The 14,359-nt window shown below is 42.4% G+C and overlaps 1 protein-coding gene across 6 annotated transcripts in view; it reads left to right on the forward strand.

Moving 5' to 3' along the window:
- Positions 1–10,606, forward strand: part of RHOG (ras homolog family member G) — an 87,084-nt gene extending 76,478 nt beyond the window's left edge. For all 6 annotated transcript variants that reach the window (XM_033948370.1, XM_033948372.1, XM_033948371.1 and 3 more), the window contains one exon: positions 4,702–10,606. In XM_033948370.1, coding sequence (XP_033804261.1) covers positions 4,702–5,312 — 611 coding nt within the window. In that variant the 3' untranslated portion in view covers positions 5,313–10,606. The remainder of the gene's footprint in view (positions 1–4,701) is intronic.
- Positions 10,607–14,359: the final 3,753 nt, after the last annotated feature.

Here is a 14,359-nt window from a genome sequence, read left to right on the forward strand (position 1 = left end):
GATGAAATTACCAAACAAAGGTAGGAAAAATGATTTTATTTTCAATTTAGTGATCAAAATGTGTCCGTATTGAGAATTTATATATGCTGTCTATATTTTGCACTATGGGCCCCTTTTACTAAACTGCAATAGCAGTTTTTAGCGCAGGGAGCGTCAAGAGCAGCGTGGGGCATTCAGTGCAGCTCCCTGCGCTAAAAAATGCTATTGCGGTTTAATAAAAAGGGAGGGGGTATATTTGTCTATTTTTGTATAGTTGTTACTGAGGTGATATTGCATAAAGTCATCTGCCTTGACCTCTATGAAAACCCGCGGAATATAAATGATAATTAACATTTTCTCTGCGTACAATGTGCTTTAGTGTTTTTAAAATTTTATTGTTGGTAGATCATTTTGACTTGGCCACGAAGGTAATGGGGAGGGAGGGAGGGGAGCTGCTGAAAGACATCTAGTAATCCTTGCAGGCTTGACTGCAGGGAATTATTTTTGTAAAATCATGTTTTGTTATATGACTGGCATTATTTAGACTTTAATTTCTATGAATGAATAGAATGAAAATGATATAAAATTGCTTGTTTTTATGTGCGTGCGCTGAAGGAAAGTGGAGAGAGAGTGGGCTGAGGATGCTGAAGGGAAATGGGGAAGAGAGAGTGGGGAGAAGACGCTGATTTATAAATTGACAATTGTACAGAATATTGTTTCTTTTTATACTTTAATATAATAAGTTCAATATAAAACAATTCAAGGCTTGTGGGGATGGAATCAGGTGGTTTGTGGGGATGAGGACCGAGCTTACAGGGATTAGTCCAATAAAATGGTATTTTCATATTTCTCATTATTTGTTTTATTTTTATTTGTTAATTTGTAAAGTGGTGATTGTTATGTATCAGTTTTTAAAATTTACATCTACTGTCTTTATATTTTGCACAGTATTAGAGGACATGTATTACTGTTTTTGTGGTGTTGCATTGTATGCAGAGTCTGGTTTCTTGGCAGTTCAGTTTAACTTTTGTCTACATATTTCAAGTTCAAGTTTATTTGATGAATCGCCTATATAAAACATTCTAAGCGATGTATTTTTAGTTTGTGATTATTCCATATTGGGCAAAGGTGTATCTGTCTGTATGTATGAAAGGGACATGGCTTTCTGATAACATCGACTGTACAGGATCAATTGACTGTGCAGGATCTGGTTTGTTTAGTTTTACAATGTATGTGTTGGTGTTCTAGTGCTCACTGCAGTGTTTAAGATGCTGCCTTTTCCTAGGTACACTCTTGTTGTGCGATATGTAGATTGTTACTAAAAATCATATTTTTCATATAGATGAGGGGGGGTGTCAAAAAATGATGGGCCCCGGGTGTCACATATGCTAGGTACGCCACTGATGATATTGTACACAGCTCAAGCTCATAATTAAAATTTAAGAAATGTTATTGGATTAGACTAGGGTTACCATATTTGTGAAGTGAAAAAAAGACACATGACCATGTCTCCACCCACCCTACCCTGCCCCAACTCAACCCTGGCCCCACCCATTACTCCTTAATCCCCATCCTCTCTACCCTGTTAGTGCTTCACTCCCCCTGCACCCCCTTCCCCAAAGTTGCTTCTCTCTCCTCCCCTCCAATCCCCCTTTTCTGTGGCTTTCTTTTTCTCTCTCTCTCGTTTATTTAAAATTTGTTATTATGCTTAATCAAACTTCTAAGCGGCTATTATATAAAATAGTTCAACAAATGTATCCAGACAAAAAATGAGTCAAACAGATTAGAAGGGGGTAAGAACTACATCCGTTTATAGGACAGAAAGCCATTAAAGGGAAACACATAAAGGAGGTGGGTCCCCTGTCCCACACTTACCTCCTCCGCTGAATATTTAATCTTCAGCCCGGCTGGCAGCTGCAGCAAAGTGAGCCTTCATGTTGTAGTGACTTCCTGTTCCCGTATAGGTGGGACAGCTGCAGAATGAAGGCTTCTGGGGCAGGTCAACAGCAGCAGGCTTACGTCGCTGCTGCTGCTGGCTGGCCTGAAGATTAAATATTTGGCACAGGAGATAGGAAACCCCAGACATCTGGTAACCCTAGATTAGACTACTAGTTCATCAGTCCAGTCTCTTACAAATATCCAGCAGATTCTGATGGGGAGACTCATTCTTTATAGCTCCTCAGACTGAGATGTAGCAAACTCGTCTCTTTGTTAAGCAATTATTTCTCGACCTCTGTTTAGAAAGCTGGCCAAACCTTTGTAAAATTCCTGCTATGTTAGATGCTTTGACCATATCTTCCAGCAAAGAATTCCACAACTTGTGTTTTGGTTAGTCTTATGGAATGTTGTCTGATTATAGTATTATTTGGAAAGGTAAATCATTGGTGCCTATTAAATTGTTCACACCATTCATGATTGTATAAACTTGGGATTTATTAACCATTGGAAAGGGTAGATGTGAATCGCTTGTTTACTCTTTTTCCAAAAATGCTAGGACTAGGGGGCATGCGATTAAACTGGAGAAAATATTTCTTCACCCAACATGTAATTAAACTCTGGAATTTGTTGCCGGAGAATGGAGAATGTGATGAAATCATTTAGCTTAGCGGGGTTTTAAAAAGGTTTGGATAATTTCCTAAAAGAGAAGTCCACAGGCCATTATTGAAATGGCTTGGGAAAATCCACTGCTTATTCCTAGGTTAAGTAGCATAGAATCAGTTTTGGTACTTGGGATCTAGCTGGGTACTTGGGACCTGGGTTGGCCACTTTTGGAAACAGGATACTGGGTTTGATAGACCTTTGGTCTGTCCCAGTACGGCAGCTCTAATGTGGTCCAAGTATAGGACAATCAAGCCATTGTGACATCACTAGCTAGGTTGACTCTTAGGCATTGGTGGAATGATGACATCACAATCTCAAATCTGGAATGTTTTGGGTTTGTACCATGTACTTGGGACCTGGGTTGGTCACTATTGGGCTAGATGGACCTTCAGTCTCTCCCAGTATGGCAATTTGTATATTATATGAAGAGATTCACCCAAGGCATGACAATTTTGTTAATGGCATAACATCATATTTCTTAGTTGTTACTTCTCCAAGCTGAAGAACCCTAATTTCTTAGCCATTCTATCTTTTTTTTATCATTCTGATTTCCCTTCTCTATAACTTTTCTTATTCTGCTGTATCATTTTTTTAAATGGAGTGACCATAACTGCACACAGTATTCAAACTTGTCCCATGGATCAATTATGGACATGTTATGAAATTTTCTCTCTTGTTCTTTTCCTTTCTGAATAATTTCTAAACTCTTTGTTTATATCATCACAGCCATACATTGAGCTAGGGATTTCCATGTACATTTTTTGTCAGCTAGTGGCCCAGTATGAAATGATGCAGAGATAATGGTATACCTCAACTTTGATGACCACACAGATCTGTCTTCAGATAGTCACATAGACTTTCCCTTTATGAAATGGTGTAGTCACTTCATGGTTCTAGGCACAGTTCCATCTTTTGAAATGTAAGAACTTGGAGAAGGTGGCTTCCGCGGTCTAAATCTCATCCACTGCTGCATCTAAACTAAACTAAACTAAACTAAACCTTAGGTTTATATACCGCATCATCTCCACAATCGTAGAGCTCGGCACGGTTTACAGGAGTTGAGAGAGAAAGGAACTCCAATGAAGGTTAAAGGGTATAGAGAAAGGGTGATTGGGGGGGCTTACGATGCCAAAGATGGGGCATCTGTTAGTTAATCCTTTTGAAAGGTCTTAACAAACTCTGAATAGTCAGAATGAAGGATCTCTAGATGTCTTGAAGGGTGAGGAAGCAACTCTGGAACAAATGGTCACCGAGACAATAGTGTGTCATTAATGTAGGACCAACGCTGTGCTTGAGGTACGGGAAAGGTTCACTTTTTTCCCCAAAGTATAATGTTTTTCTAGATTTGGGGGGGGACATAATATAGATATAGGTAGGACTGAGGATGGCTTTCCATACTGGCTTTTGTACAGAAATGGATGAGGAGGAAGACCAGTAATGAGAGGTAACCAAATTACAATATGGAAAAGATAGATAACGCTACTCCTTAACCCTTTCAGGACCATAAGGATCGTAGGCCAATTTTTGTGGTTTTGACGACATTTTTATGGTAAAAAGGGCTTGCAGATGCCAAAAAATTGATTTTTTTTGTGAAATATCATTATTTTTATTTTAAAAAAATCACACTTCTGGCTTATGGACAGTGTGGCAAGTGAATCTTCTCGTCAATCTAGCAACGACGCTAATGAATGAATGTCGGAACCAGTTTGTTTACATAAAGGCAGTATCCTATGGAATCCGTACATATCAAATTTAGAACTGTAGACTATCCCAATCAAAATTTATAGGATTTTAAAGTTATGGGACAAATATGTCCCTTGGTCCTGAAAGGGTTAAGGGCCACTCACAAATCTAGTTCTCTAGACAATCACAATATTTATTCTTGAGTTTTGTTTTCTCACAGAGGCTAATTTGAATGCTGTTTGTGGTCATACCTGGTGTCCTGCACATGGTACATTTGAGACTTGGCTTTGAGGGAAGTGATTGAATGATTTCTTGTCTGTGGAGAACTGTCATTATGCATTACATGCACCATTCTCTGTTAGACTAGTTCTATAGAGTGATAGCTTTGCTTCCTGAGGCTGACTTGTTTTGTTTTTTCCTCTCTCTCTCTCCTTCCAGGGTGCCAACGAGGAGCAGAAGGAACACCAGACGGGATGCAGAGTATTAAGTGTGTGGTGGTGGGAGATGGTGCAGTGGGTAAAACATGTCTGCTGATCTGTTACACAACCAATGCCTTCCCGAAAGAATATATTCCTACTGTCTTTGACAATTACAGTGCCCAGAACACAGTGGATGGCAGGACTGTTAGCCTAAATCTCTGGGACACAGCAGGCCAGGAGGAGTATGACCGGCTAAGGACACTTTCCTACCCTCAGACCAATGTCTTCATCATCTGTTTCTCCATCGCTAGTCCACCATCCTATGAAAACGTGAAACACAAATGGTACCCCGAGGTATGCCACCACTGTCCTAATGTTCCAATTCTCTTGGTGGGCACTAAGAAAGATTTAAGAAGCAACCCAGAGGCCTTGAAAAAGCTGAAGGAGCAAAACCAGATACCCATCACCACACAGCAGGGAGTCGGCCTTTCCAAGCAGATTCATGCGGTCAAGTACATGGAGTGCTCTGCCCTGAACCAGGAAGGCATAAAAGAAATCTTTATAGAGTCTGTGCGAGCAGTGCTGAATCCTACCCCCGTCAAGCCTAAAAAGAACTGTGTGCTCTTGTGAAGACACCACAACTTGCCTGCTTTATTTGTCAATGAGTTCCATTTCCCCTGAGACGCTGGAATGTACAATCTTCTATTCCACACAATTTTTCAGGGTACAAGACAGACTTTCTGTTTAAGCCCTATATCGATGAATGCCTGCCCAGCCCCAAACTGCCAGGACGTTAACTCTGTTTAAATTCCTGTATGCCCTGTAGTCTACATCATGGTGATCTTAATTTTAAAAAGAATCCAAAGATTTATACTAGAATCCATAGCATACACCTTTTGGTAACTGCCGTCTTCATATGAAGTTTTTTTAAAATTTTTCTCCATCGACATGGAGTCAAGATTATCAGCCACCCCTCCCCCCCCATTACCAAAAGTATAGGGGATACTTGTGCCTAGCAAACCCCTCCCCACCAAAACTGCAGATAAGTTTATTGAGTTGCAAACCTAGCTGCCAAAGCTATCGGCTAAAATTCACTGAAGAAAGGACAACGTGTGTAGTTAAGGACTTAGATACAGGAGGGTTTCTTCAGGTAATCATTAATAGAAGAATTGAACCAGAGCCAAAAAAATGCCCAGAGTTCGGATGCTTTAACCACTCTGAAGATTCTCAGCAAGCATGGACAAAGTGAAAACGTATTGGTGTGGAGAGTTTCCTAATGGACTGTGAATTTATTCATGCTAAGGTTTAGTTTAGTTTAGTTTAATAGAAAAAATTATTTCAGCTTGAGATAACCTTCAATGGACAAGGACTATCTACCCAACTCTTTTTTTTCTTGGAGGAGAGATTACACTTTGCTACTGATTTTCTGTCAATCCTTTGGGTTTACTGAGAAGAAGCTACAGAGACCAAATGGCTTCCACTCTGATCCCCTCTGAGGATCACTTGAGCTCAATATTCCAGATGGAGAGCTGCTGTTTACAATAATCCCTCCTGTTAGAAGCCATATACATATATATTTCCCTCACTTGGTTATCAAATAAATTAGGTCTTTATGGAGACCCCTTAAACCAAAGTTTTCTAAAGAATGAAGATCTGTGGTTAGTTAGCAGGAAATCCATGTTTTTTTTCTGGTGACTTTGGACCTCTTGTTTACAGTTAACCCTTTGCTGTTTCTTCTGTGGCTTTGCGATTTGTAAAGTTGCAATTGGCAGCCCTGTGAGTACCACAGGTGCGAAGGCTACCATGTGGAAAGCACCACTTCTTCCCCAACGATCAAGAAAGCAGAGAGGACTTCCAGCTGAAGCCTTTCCAGAGTATGCTGTTGGAGTCTTGGTTCTCTTCTCTTGGGAGGGAGATAAGAATTATAAACTGATGCAAAGACCTGGCAGTAAACCCTGGGAGCTGGTTAACTGAGAGTCCACTATACAATGCTGCCACATTCACTGGTGTCACGTCGGTTCCAATCATTCATCTGCTTTGGGTGCTGGAAACTCGCTGCAGTGTGCAGCCAGAACCACCCTTCAGGAAGGGAAGAAATATTGGATTTAGTGCATGCCTTTTTCAGTTGTAGTCCAAGGTTAATTACATTTGGGTACAATATGAAAGCAAAGCTTCTGCTGAAGGCTCATTTCACCTGCTTGTACCTCCTCATCGTGTGCTGTAGGACTGGCAGTGCCATGCAATGGATGCCCTGAATCCCTCCCTCCAGCTGGCACTTTCCATGTGCTCCCCAACTGTTCAGTTTGACATAAGTCAAACTTAAGTGCAAGGTAGACAAAGCCCATACTGGTTAACAAGACCCGCACAGATTTTTAAATTGCAGCTGTGAGAGTCATTTATCCAGCAACACTGGAGATTCTCTGGTGGTCTAAGGAGTTCACCACAGAGGAATTTGGCTGCAAGTTTTATTTTGATATTTATAAGGTTTTTAAAAAAGTGTTTAAAAAAAATTGTTTGAAGGTGGGAGACCAATGACCATATTGGTGGCTATGAGTAGCTCCGTTGAATGACTCCATAGAGTCCACCACAGAGGATCTCCATATGCTCAGATTAATGAAATTGAAAGTGTGTGGATATGTTGCTGGATGAACGACTCACTCGCAGCTGCAATTTATGATAGGATTTAAGTGATTTAAAAATCTGTGCTGGGCCCCAATTGTACAGGCCATGTTCTCATGCATTGTAGTATCACCAGCCCCTTCGTTTATGAACGCATAGCGCAGGCAGCGGCAGTAACTTTGGGTAATCATGCTCATAGGAATTCTATGTGGCGGAGCAGTTACTGGTGCTTTCAGCGCTAAAACCCTCATTATGTGTTTGTAAAAGAGGGGCCAGGTTCAGTGTACATTATGAGGGGAGACAGGTTTTGCTGCACTTAAAATGATCTTTCACATTTCCTTAAGCATTGTCTGTCTTTCTGAAGTGTGACATGTACCCTTTATATGAAACCATAGGTGCAAGATGTGTTCATCTGAATTTAAAAATATTTTAGTCTTGTGGGTTAAATAGCCTTCCCCATATTTAGAGAGCAAATGGCAATGGGGGTCCATCTCTGCAGCTTCTTTTGTAACTCTCCCTGACAGGACCGTCGCCTATCTGGGCCACGTGAGCAAAACCAGGGCTAAAGAGGGGAGAGGATATAGGTGGGTTTATCTGAGGAGCAGAATGTGCCCCAAACTCTGAGTGATGGTAGAAACTGGGGATGTGGGGTGTACTGTAGATTGGACTAGAGCAGTGGTTTTCACTAATTTGTAAGTCAGGCCCACTTTGGATATCTTCCCATGTGAGGTGGGGACCTCTCAGTTCTCACTCTCTGCCAGTCTCACTATGAGGAACTTTTAAATGCCTTTCCAGGAATATTACAATCCATAAAGCAATTCATTCTTGCCCTTGGCAGATTGATGTGTCCCTTCCTGTTTCAATCTGCTCTCTTCTGTAGACGCGGAGACTTGTCCTGAATGCAGCAGCACTAGGGTGGAAGTACCCAGCCTGCAGCCCTGCCAGGGGCAAGAATTTACAAACATTGTATAAAGTACAAAGCTTGGGGTGGATGGATATGCGTAGCTTGTATGACCATTGGAGCTGTGTTGGGGTGCTGGGTGGATGTTTCTTACCTACGTTCATTTGCCCACATCTGCCAGTTACAGCTGTATCAGTTCCGAGACGTTGATACCTCTCAAAAGCACTAAATCCTCCACACAATGTAAAAAATGATAGGGCCGAGGGCCATCTGAGCCGCCAGAGAGTTTTCTTTTTCAGGTCATGTGTGTGTGTTTTAGTATAAGAATGAGTGTGCTTATTCCAGGCAGTGTGTTTTAAAATCATACCATGGAAAGGAATTGGTGTAGCTTGCAGGACAGCAGCTCTCGGGGGCCCATATCCGAGCAGTGGATGCAAAGAAAGAGACCCCTCCATTCCCACCTTCTAGCCTGGACCCCAGCAATAAATTTGCATGCAAATCGATTTTTATACTGTGTAATATATATTTTAAAATATTTTATTTTTTTAGACAAGCTTGTGAGAACTGGCCTAGTTCTCAAAGCATCTGTTAAACCTTCAGGGAAATTCACATTGCACACCTGCAGGCTCCTACATGGGTGATGTCCAGGGGTGCCTCTCTCTCCCCTAGCCCAAGGAAGTTGTCTGCTCGATGACTGCCCTGGGGCTTTTCAATCGGTTATCCCAGACAGCTATGAACTGTGCAGCCTCTACAGTAAGTAATTAGTTGGGAGTATTTCAGCCTGTACTGGGCCAGACCGTATGTCCTTCTTGGTCTGAGTGACGACTAGCGCTGTAACTCCTGAGGGAATTCTGTGCCACTATCCAGTATAACATTTGCACTTGTGTCACAGGGACCTAGAGGGTGTAGAGCAGGGGTCTCAAAGTCCCTCCTTGAGGGCCGCAATCCATTTGGGTTTTCAGGATTTCCCCAATGAATATGCATGAGATCTATGTGCATGCACTGCTTTCAATGAATATTCATTGGGGAAATCCTGAAAACCCAACTGGATTGCGGCCCTCAAGGAGGGACTTTGAGATCCCTGGTATAGAGTGACTTTCAATGTCTCCCTTCCCCATGCTGCCTCCATCCTGTTCTTGTACTGATCGGCACAAGTGAGGCAGAGAGTTGGCTGCAAGCTGTGACATATCCTCATTTGCTGCCGCCTGGAACCAGCTACCAAATTTGAACCATGAGGGCTCTAATGTATCCTTCCTCCATGTTTGAAGATCAGCAGTCAGACACCCAGGGCAGCAGAGGAGGAGGGAAGAGGATGCTGTTTTCCTCATCCACCTTTGTCGATCCGTGCCGAGTGTTCTAGGCTGGAGATGGGAAGGTTTGGGAATGAGAAGGATGGGTAGGGGTGTCTACGGCAAGGGACTGAAGTGAGGCATGCTAAGGTGGGGCACGGAGGAGCTAGGTATCTTATGATGGGGGGAATGTCACAGACTCTCTTCAAAACCATGTGCTGAATTCCCCTAGGAGTCGGCTGTTTATGAAGCCTCTTATGGAAAGTGATCTGCAGTGACCCATTAATGGGGTGACATTTCCATGCTTTCTCAGTGCTGGACCATCGTCCACCATACTTGTATATTTTGGTTGAAGGATGTGACCCACTGTGCTAACATAGTAGCCTGCTCTTGGGCCAACCCAACAATTACATGCTGGTTGAGGTAGAGGGCTCCATCTTCTAGGCTGTGTCAGTATTGGTGCCCATTCTTCCTTCCGCTGGAGGTGCAGCCTTGCCAATGCAAGAACTGCTTGGTCTCATTTCCAAAAATGTTCCTTTCCTTTTATTTCCCAGCCTGGAATCCCCCTACAGCATCTGGCAGTGAGGGTGTGTTACTGTTTGTACCTGAGAATCACGTCCCTCCACTCCCCTATTTTGCTGACTCAACCTTGTGCTGTTGCTTGCTTTGAACTGTATACGCTTCAACCAGAGGCCAAAGATTGACATTTTCCTGATGTGAAACAGACAAAATTTGTTCTTTATCTACTATGCAAATGCCTATATACATGAGATATAGTCACATGCACTTCCTCCATTGTATGCAAATTAGTTAATGCATATTCAAGGTTCCCTGAGGAAGGATTGTGGCTCACTGGCTGCACCCAGATATCGTGAGATCAAATCCTGGTGGTGCTGCTCCTTGTGTCCCTGGGCAAGTCACCAAACTTCCAGTGCCCACTGCTTTGAATGCCAAGGATAGAAAAAGGCAGTATACAAGTCCCCATTCCCTTTGAGAAACTTTGCAATAATGCTTTGCAATCCCCCTCCTGGAGGTGCACCTAGCCCAGGGGTGTCCAATGTCGGTCCTCGAGGGCCGCAATCCAGTCGGGTTTTCAGGATTTCCCCAATGAATATACATGAGATCTATGTGCATGCACTGCTTTCAATGCATATTCATTGGGGAAATCCTGAAAACCCGACTGGATTGCGGCCCTCGAGGACCGACATTGGACACCCCTGACCTAGCCAGTCCGAGACATTTGCATGCACAGCCCTAGGAAATGACAGCAGATAAAGACCGGAATGGATGGGAATTCTTCTCCCACCAAATTCCACTCCTGAGAACCCAAACTTTAAGATTTGCTGCTCTAATTCAATGTAATTGTCACCCAGTGCCATGGCACCCCAGCCACATCTTGCCCTGAGCATATCCCTTTTCCCTGAAGACACTGTTGGCAAATAGCAAAGGATTCTCTCAAAGCTTTTCAACTCTTATTTTTGGTTTTGTTTTTTTGTGACTGGATGTTTGTGTTGTAAATGATTGTTTAAAATAATTTTAATCCAAAAAAAGTTGCTTAAAAAAATAAGCAATTGATATCTGAGAACTCTCTCATTTCTGCCAGTTTGCTTTATTAATAAATATTTTTGTGCAAGATCTGTTTCTGTCCATTTATTTCTCCTTTTGGTCTTAAATATTCTGTCACAGTGACAAGTGGGATGTTTTAAAATGATGGCCACTATCCAAACCGATACGGAGAGCGCTCCCTGCTGGCAGCTTTCTATAAGCAGAAATATTCAGAACCAGTCTAAACCAAAGGTCCTGGGGTAAAGGCAGGCAAGACAGCAGCTTTAACCCCTTCAGTCCTGGATGACACAATGGAGAACATCTTGGGGCAGCTCAGCTGTCAGGTGTAGCAGAACATTCCAACGGTCAGGAGTTCACTGGGGCGAGTGGAGACAACCAAAGCCTCAGGACATAAATAATCACACACAGTGCGCATTAAAACAAACCCTATTTTGTTGTACCATGTCTGTATTAGATTTAATAATCTCTTTCCTAAACTTCACTTGTCACTTTGATGCTTCCTTGATATCCTTTGTTCTAGAGCAGGGATAGGCAATTCCGATCCTCGAGAGCCACAGGCAGGTCAGGTTTCAGGATATCCACAATGAATATGCATAAGACAAATTTGCATACCAATCCATCTCCTGCATCTTCAGGGTAGAGATCCTGAAAACCTGCCTGGCTGGGGTTCCCCCTGGACAGGTCTACGGGCTGGGGTGATGCTCATCGTTATCTGCTCTTATTTATTACCTCACCATGAGGTGTAACAAGGCTGAGGAGGAAGTGGGCATTCAAAGTACGAGTGACTAGAATGACCTGGTCATTTATCAACACTGGGTTTAGTTAAAACTGCTACAATTTCACCCACATTTAAAAAGATTAAGTAGATAGGTGTGTCATTCTGGACAGTAGGATATTCTCCCCATGATTGTGAGCCATGCAGAATGCCTGGAAAGATGGCTAAGGTTGTACCCTGTCTCGCCATGCTATCCCTCCCTCTTTCGGTTTTAGGGTTGTGATTTGCCACTCTGTACTGGTTTTCCCCACCTCACCACTGTTCCCTTTAGGTGAGTGACAGTCCTCCAACTGCATTGCTATCAGTTGGTGGCTTCATTGTGTTTTCAGTCACTAGAGCGTATTTGTCCTCCACTATTTAACATGATATGAAGCAGCATCTCCCACTGGCAGGACTTTAGGTGGAGGATGCCTGCTCAGCTTAGGGAGAACATTGTACCTGACCCCTGTTTGTTGCATTTATGGTATGCACTACAATTCTTTTTCTTGTATCTTATTCTTTTTAGAATGTTATCCAAAAACCCTGATGAAGCCGCACGATAGCGGCAAAACGGGTCCCGTCGGATAAGATAAGATACACAGTGTTACACCGGCATTCAAATCTTTTTGCCGTTTTTCTATCTTTAAAAGATAAGTGCCATTTTTGGCTATCATATCAGCTTTTTGATTGTTATTTGCCTCTATAGTTTTGGTTAGCTATTCTAGCAGCCTTTCATTTGATAAACTATACTTTTTGCCATTTGCATAAGCTCAATTTATATTTGTCCCTTTTATTTAATATAAATTTTGCGGCAGTCTAAACCAGGCCATTCGGGTTTTCAGGCTAGCCCTAATGAATATGCATGGAGCAGATTTGCATGCCTCTCACTTCTATTATATGCAAATCTCCCTCATGCATATTCATTAGGGCTAGCCTGAAAACCCAAATGGCCTGGTGGTCCTCCAGGACAGGGTTGGGAACCTTTGGTCTAAACAACTACCTAACTCTTAGTTAGTGAGTGTTTATCAATACACCTATTGAGCTTATTGCATTGTTTATCAGTATGGCTGTTAGCTTTTTGCACTAGTCACTTTTTCAGCTGTAGAGTTTTTAATTAGGAAAGTATCTAGCCAGCATTAGCCCTTTTTTTGCACAGTTTGTAGCACAAAGCATTAGCCACTTTAATTAGGTTCTTTATAGCACCAGCCACTTTAAAGTTTATATATTCAACCTATGTATCAGTCACTTTAATCAGTGGATTGCGCTCATCACTTTATTTATAGTTTTATTCAAGTACTTTTTTACTAAATAATATGTAGAGAGTTTTAGTTTCAATTGTCACGTTGACGTAATTAGTCAAACCATTATATAATACTAGTGAAGGTTTTTATGATCTATGAAAGATATCCACGCCACTATTCCATATTGGATGATATTATTATGATCCTAGGAGTGGCAACTCTGAGATCTTTTCCTTCACTTAATTAATAAATAGATTAATGATTTGACTAATATCAACTCTATAATTGCTCTCTGGATTAACTTTTTTGTGGATCTTGTGAAGAGACTAAGCCAGCTGGGAGAAGAGTTGATATGAGGCTCAGGTGCATACCTCCAGCTGCCCTGAATCATGTTACTGGGATCAGTCTCCTCAAATCTCCATGCACTAGTGGGAGACCCAGTCTGAGATTGTATCCTGCCAGAGTGACTGGTGCTCAAAGGACTGACAGCAGTCAGGGAGGCCAAAATTCGTATGGAAGAAACTCTAGCAAAGAACATCAAGAAAGGGGACAAATCCTTCTTCAGATACATTAGCGACAGGAAAAAGAACGCAAACGGGATAGTACGCCTTAGAACACCAGACGGGAATTATGTAGAAACAGACTCCGATAAAGCCAAACTACTGAATGATTACTTCTGTTCAGTCTTTACCTGCGAAGCACCAGGGCACGGGCCTCGGCTAGCAGCAAAGCAAGGCATGGAAGACCCATTTCAGAAGTTTGAGTTCACACCAGCTGATGTTTACAAAGAACTGTCAAGACTCAAGGTGAACAAAGCCATGGGACCGGACAATCTGCACCCAAGAGTGCTCAGAGAGCTATGCGATATTTTGGCGGAACCATTAGCAATACTCTTCAATCTCTCCCTAAGCATGGGGAGAGTCCCCCTGGACTGGAAAACTGCCAACGTGGTTCCTCTGCACAAAAAGGGTTGCAGAGCGGAGGCCGCAAATTACAGACCAGTAAGTCTCACATCGATAGTGTGTAAACTCATGGAAACTCTACTTAAAGAGAAATTAGACGCAATATTGGATGATGGGAATCTGAGGGATCCCTGTCAACATGGATTCACTAAGGGCAGGTCATGCCAGTCCAATCTCATCAGCTTCTTTGATTGGGTGACAGGAAAGCTGGACTCGGGAGAGTCTCTGGACATAGTATACTTGGATTTCAGTAAAGCTTTTGACAGTGTCCCACACCGTAGACTATTAAACAAGATGAAATCGATGGGGTTAGGTGAGAAACTAATGGCGTGGGTCAACGATTGG

Source organism: Geotrypetes seraphini, chromosome 6, assembly GCF_902459505.1.
Source record: "Geotrypetes seraphini chromosome 6, aGeoSer1.1, whole genome shotgun sequence".
Taxonomy (NCBI): Eukaryota; Metazoa; Chordata; class Amphibia; order Gymnophiona; family Dermophiidae; genus Geotrypetes; species Geotrypetes seraphini.